We start from the raw sequence: 13816 nt of genomic DNA on the forward strand, positions 1-13816 counted from the left end.
AGCTGCTGCTGCTGCTGCTGTCAGCAAACACCTGTCCTTGCTTCCTTAAAGCCCGACGCTCTGCTTTGAGGGCCGCGTAGTATTCTTCTTGCTGCTGCTGCCTCTGCTGCCGCAGCAGCTGCTGCTGCTCCTGTACCCGCTGCTGCTCCTCCTCCTTAAGCCGCTGCTCATCCAGCCGTTGCTGCGCCTACAGCACCCAAAACGCCACATCGCATTCACGAGCACTCCACAGCAGCAGCTGCAGCAGCAGCAACAGCGACAGCAGCAGCAGCGATAGCAGCAGCAGCGACAGCAGCCACAGCGGCAGCAGCGACAGTAGCAACAGCGACAGCAGCAACAGCAACAGCAGCAGCAGCGACAGCAACAGCAGCAACAGCAACAGCAGCGACAGCAGCAGGGGCAGCAGCTGCAGCAGCAGCAGTGAGCAGCAGCAGCAGCAAGAGCAGCAGCAGCATACAAGGGCAGCTTGTCTTGCGAGGACCCTGGGGTCTTTCTTTTTGATGTGCTGCGCCAGGCGTCTGACTGTATCAACGAATTCTTTTTTTGCTTCCTTGCGCTTCCTGCCGTTGTCTCTCTCCATCAACCGACGCTCAGCGCGACTCGCCTCTGCAGCAGCAGCAGCAGCAGCAGCAGCAGCAGCAACAGGAGTGCTTGGAGACCCACGAATGCACCAACAGCAGCTACAGCAACAGCAACAACCCTAAATGCAGCAGCAGCAGCAACCGCAACACCGCAAGACCAGCAGCAACCAAACCAGCAGCAGCAGCAACAGCAGCAGCAGCAGCAACAGCAGCATCTAAGCGCACCAGCCATATCCTTGGGTGACCACTGGTCCACTTCAGCGAAGTCCCTGACAGAGGTGAAGGAGAGCCAGTAAGAATAGAAGGGCCCCACATCTCCCCAGCAGCTCGAAGAGCAGCCAAAGGGAGGGGCCTGAGAGCAGCAGCAGCAAAAGGAGACACAAGGAGACACCTCGTCAGCAACGCATGCAGCAATGTCTCTTCATTTGTCTATTTACTTTCTCTCTCTCTCTCTCTCTCTCTCTTTGTCTGTCTCTCTCTCTCTCTTGTTTTGCTTCTGTATTATCTGTCTCTAACTCTATATCTCTACATCTATCTTTATTTATATTTGTTTTATTACCTCCTCAGGCTTGGGGAGCCCTCTGCTGCTGCAGTACTTTGTCTCTGCTTCATAAATATCTTTAAAGACCTGCCTATACACCTCAAAGAAGCCCCCAGCTTCATCTCCAAAGCCATCGAAGCAACCCGAGCGAAAGTAATTAAAAAGATTTAAACTAAATCCCCCTGCTGCTGCAGCAGCAGCAGCAGCAGCAGCAGCAGCAGAGTGCTGTGATGCTCCGCTTGCATACCCAAGAATAATATCTCTGTGCGAGTTATACCACGCCCTTTCCTGTGTACGCAAATAACAAAATAAATTAATTAATAATTAATTATAATTAAATTAATTAAAATAATTAAAATAATCAAAACTAATAAAATAATTATAATATTTACACATACTATTATTATATTAATTACAGCCATTCGGGTTGCTGTATTGGGTATATATATATATATATATATATATATGTGCATATATATATAAAGATATATCTCCATACACACATAAATATATATATATAGAGAGAGAGACACTGAAAGGCTTGATACATATATATCTCTCTACGTACATACACATATATAAATATAACTATATATATATATATATATAGAAAGGCTTAGCACAGATATATACATATATACATATATATATCTTATAGAGTTATTTATTTATATATTTATTTATATATTTACCTGGGGATCGCTGAGACACTGAAAGGCCTCTTGAAGCAGCTGGAAGTTTGCTGTAGCTGTGGGGTCGTTCGGGTTCTTATCCGGGTGTCTCTCCACCGCTGCTTTGCGATAAGCTTTCTTAATTTCTTCAGGAGAAGCAGTTATATCTACCCCTAATATAGAGTAGTAGCACTCCCGTACACCCGACATCATCAATAAACCCTAAACCCTAAACCCTAAACCCTAAACACTTCGCTTTCACGCATTCGGATGTCGGACAGGAGGATGTGGAGTCAAGGATCCTAATGCTGATGCTCTAGACGCTGCTGCTGCTGCTGCTGCTGCTGCTATTCGTGCTGCTGCAACTGCTGCTGCTGCTGCTGCTGTTACAAAGGGCGCTGTACTAGGGGGCACAGCAGATGATTCGAGGCTGCTGCTGCTGTTGCTGCTCTTGAGCCTGTTGCTGTTGCTGCTGCTGCTGCTGCCCGTTGAAAGGCGCTGTACATATACCGATGAGCAGCGCAACAGCAGCAACAAGAGCTGCAGCAGCAGCAGAACTCAGTCGCCACAGCAGCAATAACGGCAGCAGCTGCAACTCCTTCTTATCTCTGGGCCTCTCTTCCTTGCTTGAGGCCTCTAAAAAGGATATCTTATATTCATAAAATTAGGGTTTAGGGTTTAGGGTTTTGTCTTGCGCATTCCATTGCCCTTGTGGGGCCCCCAAACAACCCAGCCCCGAGCCGCCCGACCGCTCGCAGCTCTCAACTCGCAACCCCTAGACCCTAAACCCTAAACCCTAAAATATAAACCCTAAAATATAAACCCTAAAATATAATGTATGTGTGGTGTAGGTTCAGTGATTTAAAACCCGTAGGAATTTACTAGCGAACAAGCAAAAGCTAAACCCTAAACCCTAAACCCTTAACCTTTAAACCATAAACCCTATAGAGACTAAGGAACCGGGCTCGGATCCAACCCCTAAACCCTAAACCCTAAACCCTAAATCCTAAACCCTTTAGGGTGATGCAGCCGTAGAAGACACACTTCCACTAGCCCTAAGGACTGTAAGCGAAGGCCCTAAGCCTGTCAGGGAGATTAGTTATTAGAGCCTCTATAAACCCTAAACCCTAAACCCTAGGGCATTCAGACATCCTGAAACCCCGCAAGACACGTAAACCCTCACACCAACGCCTTAAACCCTCTTGCCTGTGTGCAGGCATGTGGCTGGAGGAGAGTAACACTGGGGGCCCCTTAACGAGGTTTAGGGTTTAGGGTTTAGGGTTTTTGCTGTTGCGTTGCTGGGAGGCCTCCATGCTACTCTTACGTTGCTAAGGGTTTCTCTGAGGGGCCCCCTTCTTTCTCTAAGGGTTACGCAATATTAACTGAGGACCCCTTAGTCGAGGGCCCCTTAAAGGAACGCCTACAAGGGCAGCTTTAGGCTGGCTTGTTTAGGGTTTAGGGTTTAGGGTTTAGGGTTTGGAGATTATGTTGCTTCTCCTGAATGCCGTATCCTAACAACAGCCCTTATGCTGTTTTTCTTAGCTTTACTCCTTGGGCCCTTGGGGCCCCAAGGGGGGCCCCCGGAGGGGCCCCCCGGTGTTGAGGGGGGCCCCCTGCTGTGAGGGTTTGTAACAAGTACCCCCGTCAAAATCTGTCTTTAGTTGCTGCACCTGCTGCGGTGCAGCAGCAGCATTTTCTTTTGCTGCTGCAAAGCTCTGGGAATACTCAGGCCAGAGTTTGTCTCTTTCTGTCCTTCGTGGCGTGCTGCTGCTGTTGCTGTTGCTGCTGTAGTTGTTGGAGCTGCTGCTGCTGTAGCTGCTGTTGGTGCTGCTGCTGCTGCTGCTATAGCTATAGCTGCTGCTGGTGCTGCCGTTGCTACAGCTGGTGCTGCTGCTGCTGCTGCTGTTGCTGCTGCTGCTGAAACTGCTGCTGTCGCTGCTGGCGGCGCCAGCAGGCGCAGCAGCAGCAGCAGCAGGAGCAGCAGATGGGAGGCCCCTGCTAACAACATACTTCAGTTGTCTTAACTGAACCCTCTGCCAGGCTATCTCTTCTCTCGCCTCTTGCAGCGCCTTGTATAGAGAGCGGCATTGGAGACACCCCGTGGGGACATACACCACAGAGCGGTGGAGGCCCCCTTGGGAGCCCCCTTGGGGGCCCCCTAAGGAGCTGCCTTGAAGGCCCTCCTGCGCACTCTCTTCCGAGCCCCCAGGTCCTGCTGCTGCTGCTGCTGCTGTTGCTGCTGCTGCTGCTGCATTGTCTGTCTCCGAGTTTGCTGTGCGTGGTCGTTTGGGTTTGGGGGGCCCCTGGGGGCCCCCCTGGGGGCCCCCTTCCTCTGGGGGTGGGGGTATCTTGCGGGCCCTTCTAGCGAAGGTGAGAGTTGCTGCAGTTTGTCTGTAGAAGGAGACCCCAGGGACACAGAGACAAATAACTGACGTCTTGCAATGACCCCCCAAGCAATCGCTTAGTAAGCGAGTTAGTTTTGTTTCTCTTAAACCAACAAAGGGAGGCAGATGCCGACGGGGGCCCCCAGATGTAGGGGCCCCCAGAGATGTGCTGGGGGCCCTTGGGGGCCCCTCAGAATCCCCAGAGCCAGCAGCACCAAAAGAACCATCTTGCTTCTGCTGCTGCTGCTGCTGCTGCCTCTGCTGCTGCTGCTGCTGCTGCTGTGTCAGGGCCTTAACTACCTTGGAGAGAGCAAGGAGACTGCGGTTTATGCTGCCGCCCTCTCTCTGAGTTACGGGGCCCCCCTTAGGCCCTTGGGGGCCCCCTGCACTCTCTGAACCAGCCAGATCTACAAGACTTAAAACAGAAGCACGGCGAGGGCCCCGAGGGGGGGCCCCCGAGCTACTGTTGTCCTTGGGGGGCCCCTCCCCAGAAGAACGCTCCCTGGGTGGGGCTTCTGCTGCTGCTGGCGCTGTTGCTTCTGCTGTTCGAACTGCTGTTGTTGTTGCTGCTGCTGCTGTTGGTGGCGGTGCTGCTGCTGCTCCTGCTGCTGCTGTTGCTGTTGCTGCTGAGGGGGTTAGTACAATGCGCAGGATAGCATGCGAGCGAGAAGAGCGGGCGTTTGCTGCTGTTGCTGCTGCATGCCGCTGCTGCTGTCCTCTCTGCAGCAGAGACAGCGCCTCCGAAAGAGAGGAGACAGGGCAGCAAGACAAAGTGCCCAGGTCCAGCGTCCCTGAGCACACGATACACCCCAAACCCTAAACCCTAAACCCTAAACCCTAAACCCTAACTCTCTAAGCCAGCATGAGCATCTCAGCGCGGTGAAAAAAAAGGGTTTAGGAGGCACCTCAGGTTTTAATTTAGGGTTTAGACTCCGTCTACTGCTTAGGCTCTAGGGTCTAGGGTTTAGGGTTTAGGGTTTAGGGTTTGCTGTGGTGGCTGACCGTCAGCCCTCTCGCAGAGAGCGATGGTTCTCTTAGGCCGTGCATCTACAGGAAGGGCCCCCGGAGCAGGGGGCCCCCCGGGGCCCCTCCCTCCAAGTGTCTCCTGCAGCAGATCAACAACTGTCTCCTGGTAGACCTCTAGCATAGACAGAGACACCGCAAAGGCCTCTTCTGTTGCTTCTCTTCGATCCCTCTCTTTAAAAATATCATTTAAAGCCATCTCAATAACTCCCTTATCTGCTTCTCTGCGGGGCCCCTGGGAGGGGGGCCCCCGCTGGGGGCCCCCCTTACTGCTACTGCATTGCCTTGGGTGCCCCTGGGGGGCCCCCCCTCCAAACATTGTATGGGTCTTGCCGCTTGCTGTCTGGCCGTATGCAAGAACAGCAGCATTACAGCCAGAGAGAGCAGCAGCAACAGACCCCTCCACCAGCTGTGCATACACCTCAGCATTGCTAGACCCTGGAGGCAGCAAACAGTCTGCCTCAAAGCATACATCTTTAAACCCGTCCCAAACCCTTGGGGGGCCCCCCTGCCTCCCCGCTCCATCCGAGGGGCCCCCAGAGGGGCCCCCACTGGGAGGCCCCCTAAGGGGGCCCCCCAGGTCTAAAGCCCAGGGAGCTGCTAACACCCAACCCTCAGCATCTTCTTCTCGTAGGGCCCAGTCAGCATCTTTGGGGCCCTTCCGGGCCCATGGGGGCCTCCGCAGACCTCCTGGGGGCCCCCCGGGGGCCCCCCCCGTAAGACTGCTTAAAGAAGATGTGGAGACAGAGGCCCCTGTACCCTCCCCAGATGAAGCCTCTGCGCTCTGAGAGCCGCTGCAAACAGACTGAGGGGCCCCAAGTGGCTTCGAGCTAGGAGACACTCCAACAGCATCTTCAGCCGGGGCCCCCAAGGGGCCCCCAGAGGGGCCCCCTGGAGGGTCCCCAGTGGGGGCCCCTGATGAGCCCTCTGTGGGGCCCCCTGAGGGGCCCCGTGGGGGGCCCCCTGAAGGGGACTGTACCCTACAGGAGGAGGCTGGAGATAAGATTGGGGGGCGGAAGCGAACGCCTACGATGACCTGGCGATCGAACAATCTGCTGCTGTTGCTGCTGCTGTTGCTGCTGCTGTTGCCTGCTGTTGCTGCTGTCGTAGCTGCTGCTATCATAGTTGCTGCTGCTGCTGCTGCTGTTGGGCTGCCGCGAGGGAAGCGCAGCAGTAAGCTGCTGTTGTGAGGGAGCACCCGTTTTAGGGGGCCCTTCTAGCTCAAGTCCCATTGACTGCCTCTGCCTCAGCTTCAAACCCTAAACCCTAAACCCTAAACCCTTCGTTCTAAACCTTCGGGAAGCATCAGTGGAGGGGGGCTCTTTCTAGGGCCCCAGGGTCTTGAGGGCCTGGGAGGCCCCTGTCTTGTTCTTGATGAGGTCGTCAGCAGATAAATATTAGGGAGGAGAGATATTTCTGCAAGAATGCGGTTTAGGGTTTAGGGTTTAGGGTTTAGGGTTTAAGTTTTGGGGCTGCACGGGGGGGTGGGTCTGCGCGTAAGGGAGCAGAAGGCCGCCCATACTTCTGCTGAAGTTAGAGTTTAATATTCAGGCCTCATTCTTTTAAGTCTAAAAAATAGGGTTTAGGGTTTAGGCTTTAGGGTTTATACGAAGGGTCTAAACCTTCGGGTGGTCTGGGGTCGGTGGGGTTGGTGTTTATTGCGGTGTGGTTACGACCTCTGCGGTGTACATACACCTGAAAACTGAGGTGTACGTACACCGCAAGCATTGTTACTAATAGCCAGGACTCAACTTCTAGGGTTTAGGGTTTAGGGTTTAGGCCTAGGGGTTTGGGGTTCAGGGTTTAGCAGTTCGCTCACGCAGTCTGGAGAGAGGGGTTTTCGTGGTTTTGCAGCGGTGCGTAGTAATAGAGCCTAAAGGATAGTTTGAGGGTTTAGGGTTTAGGGTTTAGGGTTTAGGGAGCGTCTCTTCTTAAGCATGTGCTGCACTGTATACGACAGCGCGGATGTCTCTCTCTCCAAACAAAAGGCCTTCTATTCCTTCTGTCTCCTCTTTGTTTTTTTGTCTCTTCACTAACTTCAGCTTCAAGTGTCGGTTTACTACTCTGGCCTCTCGCTGCAAGGCTCTCGTTCTAGCTAGCGCTAGCTAGCTGATTCTCGCCAGCTAGCTGGCTAGCACTAGCTAGCTGGCTAGCTGCCCGTTGCTTAGCTATCCGATTCGTACTAACTAGCTGGCTAGCTAGATGGCTGGCTAGCTAGCTAGATGGCACTGGCTAGCTGGCTTGCTAGGTGGCTAAGTAGCTAGCTAGCTGGCTAGCTAGCTAGACGAGCAACAACAGAAACCTTCGTGCAGCTGAGTGCCTGAAACGTGTGGAGTTGGGGGCCCCACAGAGATGTCTCTGTCCCTGCATGCATGCGTCCCCCTCGCCTTTAAGAGGGAAGGAGCGAGGCATCGTTTGCATGCATCTTAGGTGTCTCTTCTCGTGAGCTGTACGTACACCTGGAGTGCTGTCAAACCCAGCTGATCCCTTCTGCTGCTGCTTCTCTCCGGAGGCCTTTCCTGCTTTAATAGAGCCTCGATGCACCAGACTGTAGGGCCTCTCCTCTGCGTATATGGCTAGTGCTAGCTAGCTAGCTAGCTAGCTGACCGTCTGCGCAGTGTTGAAGCAGCGCGGTGTCCCCTCACGAAGGCGTGGAGGGGAGTCTCTTGCTGCTGTTTAAACGCAGTTTGCTGCCTGTCTCCTTTTCTTTTTCTTGTTTCTTTCTTGCTGCTGTGTGTCTCCTTTTGGTGTCTCCTCTGGCTGACTTCGTTCGCTTTATCTGTTTCTGTTGCTTCATGCATGCCCCAAAATACACCTGAGAAAGGGGACTTAAAGCTTCTGCATGCATGCGTTTTGCATGCGTTGTTTGGGGCTGGAAGTGGCTTTAAGAGACCCCTGAAGCGACGAGGCAGAGAAAGGACAGGCAGACAGGAGGAGGCAAGAGAAAGAGGAGTAAAAGGAGACACACACCAGGAGACAGCCTCTGCACCTCATTCCTGTTGAATGTCTAGAGATGAGGGCCCACCCTCGTGTTGTATGCAGGGTTTATATCTGTCTCCTTTTGGGGTGTCTCTCCATAGTAGCGCCAATTCGTTTGAAGAAGGGGCTCTTCTCCTGTGAATGCCTCTACTGCTGCTCCCTCCCCTTGCCGATGCACTCCTCTATAAGGAGACAAACTGTCTCCTTTTGTCTTCAGTGAGAAGCGTACGGGGCCCTTAGGGGGAGCTGAGTGCTTCCTTGCAGTCCTTCTGCTAGACCCAAACAAAGGGGCCCCCATCTGGGGATTCGAAGATGTTCTCCTCGCCCCTTCAGCTGCAGCGTTGCTGCTGCTGCTGCTGCTGCTGCTGCTGCTGCTGCTGCTGCTGCTGCTTGAGTGAGCAGCAAGAGCCGGTGCAATGCGGTGTGATAGGAAACACAATAAAGCAGAGGAGGAGTCTCCAATGGAGATAGCAAGTGCTGCTGCAGGGTCTCCTCTGTAAGGAGACTGAGGGGAAGTAAGAGCAGCAAACCGCGCCATTGCTGCTTCTCTTGCTCTTTGGCTTCTGAAGCTGCTGTATGTTGCTGCTTCAGCAAATGCAGCTGAAGCAGAAGAGAACGCTGTGCTGCTGCTGCTGCTGCTGCTGCTGCTGCTGCTGTTGTTGCTTCTGCATGGGAAGAAGCAAGGTGTTGGGGTGTCTCCTAAGGAGGGGACAGAGTCTCCTCTTAAGCACCTCCTTTCGTAGGCCTGCAGCGCCTCCCCCCACTGCAGGTTGCCGAGGCTGGGTGTCTCCTTATCGGCTTCAGTCTCCGTGCTGCAGGCTGTCTCCTTTGCTGTCTCCTTTAGGGCCCCTAGAGGGGTTTGTGTGGGGCCCCCAAAGCAACTGTCTCCTTTTAAAGAGGCCGTGCGGCTGTAAATTAGAGGCGTTCTGCATGTGCTTCCTGTAGAGACACCCGGAGTGGTGTCTCCTGCAGCACCAACCCCCCAGCTCCTTGCTGTCTCCTCCCTGTCTCCTCCCCACCGTTCATAGCTGCTGCTGAGTGTTTGCTGCTGCAGCAAAGAAAAGGCCCTCTCGAGAGACACCTGAGGAGCCAGCATTGTCTCCTGGGCGTCTGTAATCAAATCCAAAGAAAACAGCACATCTAGCAGCCTAAACGCAAACCCCACACACGCATACACACACACAGGCTTCCTGCTGCTGCTGCTGCTGCTGCTGTTGCTGCTGCTCTGAAGATACGGGACTGCAGCCCGCGGGTGGTGAGAAAGGGCGGAGAGGCACAGAGCCAACTGCTGCTGCTGCAGCAGAAGTAGCAGCAGCAGCAATAGGAGCCGAAGCGTCTCCCCCAGTATCAGGAGCAGCAGCAAGTGTAAAGACAGCAGCAGCAGCAGCAGCAGCAGCAGCAGTAAAGACAGCAGCAGCAGTAGAACCAGCAGCAGCAAAAGCATCGACTGTCCTACGCATGCAGAGCGCGCGGCTTCTTTTTTTGTTTGTCTCCCCAGTTTGTCTCCTCTCCTTTTTCAGGGAAATGTTCATCCGGGGGGAAGCAGCGGCGGTGCAGCACACAAAAAATAAAGGCCCAGACGCCCATCAACATATTGTGGTACAAGTCCTGCAGCAGCAGCAGCAGCAGCAACAGCAACAGCAGCAGCAGCAGCAATAATGACAGCAGCAGCACCACCACGGTGCCGCAGTGAGAGGTAGAAGCAGCAATACAGTAAAACTGCTGCAGCGCCTGCAGCCGAGACAGCGGGAGACAGAACAAAAGAGACAGGGAATCAACTTCAGATGCACTGCAGCAGCAGCGCTGCAGCAGTGCAACAGCAGCGGTGCAGCAGTGCAACAGCAGCGGTGCAGCAGTAGCGGTGTAGCAGCAGCGGTGCAGCAGCAACAAGTTTGTGTGCGTGTGCGTATGCTTACTACTGCCTGTTCTAGAGACATGCCTGCTCTCTCGTGCATGCCTGGGAGGGCCCCGAGGAGACCGGCGACCCATACGAAGAGACGCTGCCAGCTATTTGTGAATACAAACAACTGTACTAAGAAGAATTTCCTTTGAGGTTTATAGGGCTGCAAGTAGGGCTCCGTAATGAGGTAAAACTGAGAGAGAGACAACATCGATGTCAGCATGGAGATAGACAGCAGCACGCCCAGAAGGCCCTGCACCACTAACGCTGCAGATAGAGGGACAGACAAATGAAGGAGACGATCCTCTCCTCCAGATTCCCCTTCCCCACCCCACACGGGGATCGTCTCCTCCCCCGCAACACCCGAACCCCACACAGACTCGACTCCAGACGATCCCCGCAAAGTGCCTGTCTCATTGGTTGTGTCTCCGTGAGTGCTCCCACTAGACCCCGCCCTTGCCATGCCTTCTGGGACCGTCTCCTCCGCTCGTGGGATCGTCTCCGCCGCACCCCACAGGGGCCCCTCACTCCCGTTCAAGGCCTTCGCTTCTGATGAGGATCTCGTCTCCCCACCGTGGGCTATACTACTGCTGTAATAGGGCATCGAGTGCGACGTCCCTGGGATCGTCTCCGTCTCCTTCGGGATCGTTTTTTTCTCCCTTGGGATCGTCTCTGTCCCCCTCGGGATCGTGTTGCTCTCCCCAGGGATCGTCTCTATTTCCCCGGGGATCGTCTTTGTCTCCGTTGGGATCGGTTTTTCCGCGTGTGGGGTCGGTTGCTGCTGAAGACCTGTGGGGCCGACAGCGGGAGATGTGTCTGCGAGGAGACTGGCAGCAGTCCAAAGAGGCAGCACAAAGACAAACTGCATGACCCCGAGTTTGAGGAGACGAAGGTCTCGGGGAGAGGGGAGAAAAGGAGACAGAAAAAGAGACAGAGGAAAGACAAAGGGCACCACCTGGCCGTCGCAGCCAAGAGTTAGAGACAGACAACGAAAGCCTCCTGATAAACAAAGCCAAACACACACGCTAGTGCAGCAGCAAGATGATGATGCTGCTGCTGCTGCTGCTGCTGCTGGGCTGCAGAGACACTGAGAGGCCCCCAGATAGGGAGGTGGAGACAGCCGGAGACAGCCAGGGGCAGCAGCAAACGAGCGAACGAACAAAAGGAATAAACTCGGGAAGGGAGAGACAGATAAAAAAAGACAGAAAGAGACAGGGAGACAGATAGAGAGATAGATAGATTGATTGATTGATAGAGAGAGAGAGAGAGAGAGAGAGAGAGAGAGGCAGAGGGAGAGAGAAAAAGAGTCAGAGACAGAGACAGAAACAGAGACTGAGGCAGGGACAACGAAAGAGACAGACAGAGACAAATAGAGAGGCAGATAGAGACAACGGGAGAGACAACCAGACAAATAGAGAAACAGGCAGAGGCAACAATAGCAGACAAAGATACAGCAGACCTGTCTGAGAGGGACAGCGAGGAGACAGAAGCAAAAACCCGAAGAGCAAGCGAAGCAAACAAAGCAGCAAGAAAGCCAAGGAGACACCTCGGCTATACAAAAGACCCAAGGAGACAGCGGCATAAACGAAGCGATGCATATAAACCCTTTTTAACTCCCTTGCATGCAGAGAGAGATAAGGAGACACCAAAGGAGACACCTAGTGGAGAGAAGAGAGACACTTTATCTCGCTCCTCACCACATGAGTTTATCATCAAAGATGAAAATGAATAGAGGGCAGTGCTCTGCGCAAGCTGCTTCCCTAACTCGAGAAAGAGCTGCTGCTGCGCGAAGTAGGGCTCGCGATAAGGGATCCGCCTCCGCCCTTGTTGGTATTCTGCTGCTGCTGCAGTTGCTGCTGCTGGTTCTGCTGCTGCTGCTGCTGCTGCTGCTGCTGGTGGCAGCTCTAGAGAGGCGGCTGCTGTTGGAGCCTCTAAGCCCCCGTTGATAATGGGTTGTGTAGACACCTCAAAAGGAGACAGTTGAGGAGCGCCTGTTGAAGCTGCTGCGGAGACACCTGCTGTCTCCTCCTCTGTCTCTGCGCTCATCAGCTCTCTTATGGGGGCCCCCCGAGGCAAGACGAAGGGCCCCCCTACCGCTTCCTCTGCTTCTTCTAGAGAGGCAAGCTTACTGAAGGGGGCCTGAACTGGGGCTAAGAAGGTGTCTCCTCCTGGGGCCCCCTTTGCTGGTGGGGCCCCACATGAAGGAGACAGTTGGTAATGCGGAGGCTCCTCGGGGGGGCTCAGCTCTAAGAGGACGGAGAGACAGGCGATAGACGAGAAAAAAGACAAAAACATCACAGTGCAGCCAATGCGACAGATCATTCGCTGCAGTTTAGGCTCAAAGTAATTCTGAATATGCGAGAAAAAGAGACGCAAAAAGGTGAAGAGACACCCCAATAAAGAGACAAGAGACAGACACACACACAAACGCACACAGTAACGGCTCGTAGCGTCTCCTATAGACCCAGAAAACAACAACCCCACCCCCCATGAACACACTTCGACAACAAACGCATGCAAAACCTTAAAAACATACATTGCCTCGTCTCCTTTACTATCTACTGCTGCTTCTGGGGCCCCCCACGACCCAGAGGAGACAGCGGAGACAGCAGAGACTGTGGGGTTCCTTAAAGTGCTGCCTGTCAGGGAGACACCACTAGCTGCTGCTGCTGAAGAGACCTCCCCGCTGCTGCTGCTCGCCTCAACAGGGGCCCCAGCGAGCAGCAGCAGGGACGCAGCAGCAGCAGCAGCTGCTGCAATAACACGTAGTCTAGCGGGGGACCCAGGGGCCCCCACGAACCCGAAGCACCCCATCGAGGGGAGTTGTGGGGCACAACTCCTCATAGAAAGGATATCTACTTGTTGCAGCTGCTGCAGCTGGCCTTTTATTGCTGTCTCCGGCTGTCTCCTCCTCTGTCGCCATCACCCTGAGTGAAGCCAGTGGCTTGGGGGGCCCCCAGTCACTTTAGAGCCTCTAAAGAGACTCAAAGAAACTCAAAACAAAGACAAAGACAAAGTAATATCTCAAAGACACAACATTTCAACCCCACAAAGGCTCCTACCCCTACTTCGGGTAGCAGCTGTCTGCAGCGGCGCTTGCCTCCCGCACAGCTACCAGCGGAGGGACCCGGCCTCAGCTGCCGCAGCAGCAGCAGCAGCTGCTGCTGCTGCGGCGGCGGCGGTAGCACTGAGGGTTGAAGAGAATATTTTATATTTATTTATCTTTTGATTTCGACGGATGTGTGCTGGGGTAAATATGAGTGGTAACAGTGGTCTGTGTTGCGGTGTATAGGCAGCTGCAACTGCACACCGGCGCTGCTGCTCTTCGTGTGCGGAGAGGCGGCGCCTTATTCCCATAAATGTGGAGAAAGAAAGGAAATATTTAGCAAAAAATAATTTAAAAAACAAATTAATTAATTAATTTAATCTATTTCAAGCAAATATTCATTAAAAAAGAAGGACGGGGGCCCCACCTCTGCCCCCCCCGTCGCCCGGTGGCGCTTCCGGTGTATCGACATCTCCTGAAGGAAACATGTGCTGCCTTCCAGAGCATTTTCGCCGTATAATGGATATAAAAATCTAAAATATATTTAAATATTAAATATAATTTAGATATTAAACGCTTTTTGATTTTAAAACCCCTTTTTTCTCTCTGGCCCAAAGACACGATGGGGCCACGTGTCTGCGGTAAATACGTATATATATATATATATATATATATATATATATATATATAT

General features: G+C 53.4%; 2 protein-coding genes across 2 annotated transcripts in view; both read right to left on the bottom strand.

Moving 5' to 3' along the window:
• The window catches only part of EAH_00019910 (DnaJ / zinc finger (C2H2 type) domain-containing protein, putative), a gene marked incomplete at both ends in the record, with an annotated part of 2731 nt that extends 1487 nt beyond the window's left edge, over positions 1-1244 (bottom strand). The window contains 4 exons of the mRNA XM_013397239.1: positions 58-187; positions 458-606; positions 827-933; positions 1141-1244. Coding sequence (XP_013252693.1) covers positions 58-187; positions 458-606; positions 827-933; positions 1141-1244 — 490 coding nt within the window. The remainder of the gene's footprint in view (positions 1-57; positions 188-457; positions 607-826; positions 934-1140) is intronic.
• A 2093-nt stretch (positions 1245-3337) lies between these two features.
• Positions 3338-12923, bottom strand: EAH_00019920 (Lysyl-tRNA synthetase, related, related; the record flags this gene model as incomplete). The annotated part of the gene is made up of 7 exons (XM_013397240.1): positions 3338-4968; positions 5180-6193; positions 6237-6441; positions 8226-9327; positions 9636-9787; positions 10096-11078; positions 11777-12923. The coding sequence occupies 7 exons, from the start codon at positions 12921-12923 to the stop codon at positions 3338-3340; spliced, it is 6234 nt and encodes a 2077-aa protein (XP_013252694.1).
• Positions 12924-13816: the final 893 nt, after the last annotated feature.

This window comes from Eimeria acervulina, genomic scaffold, assembly GCF_000499425.1.
Source record: "Eimeria acervulina Houghton genomic scaffold, Eah_scaff136, whole genome shotgun sequence".
In the NCBI taxonomy this organism is placed as follows: domain Eukaryota; phylum Apicomplexa; class Conoidasida; order Eucoccidiorida; family Eimeriidae; genus Eimeria; species Eimeria acervulina.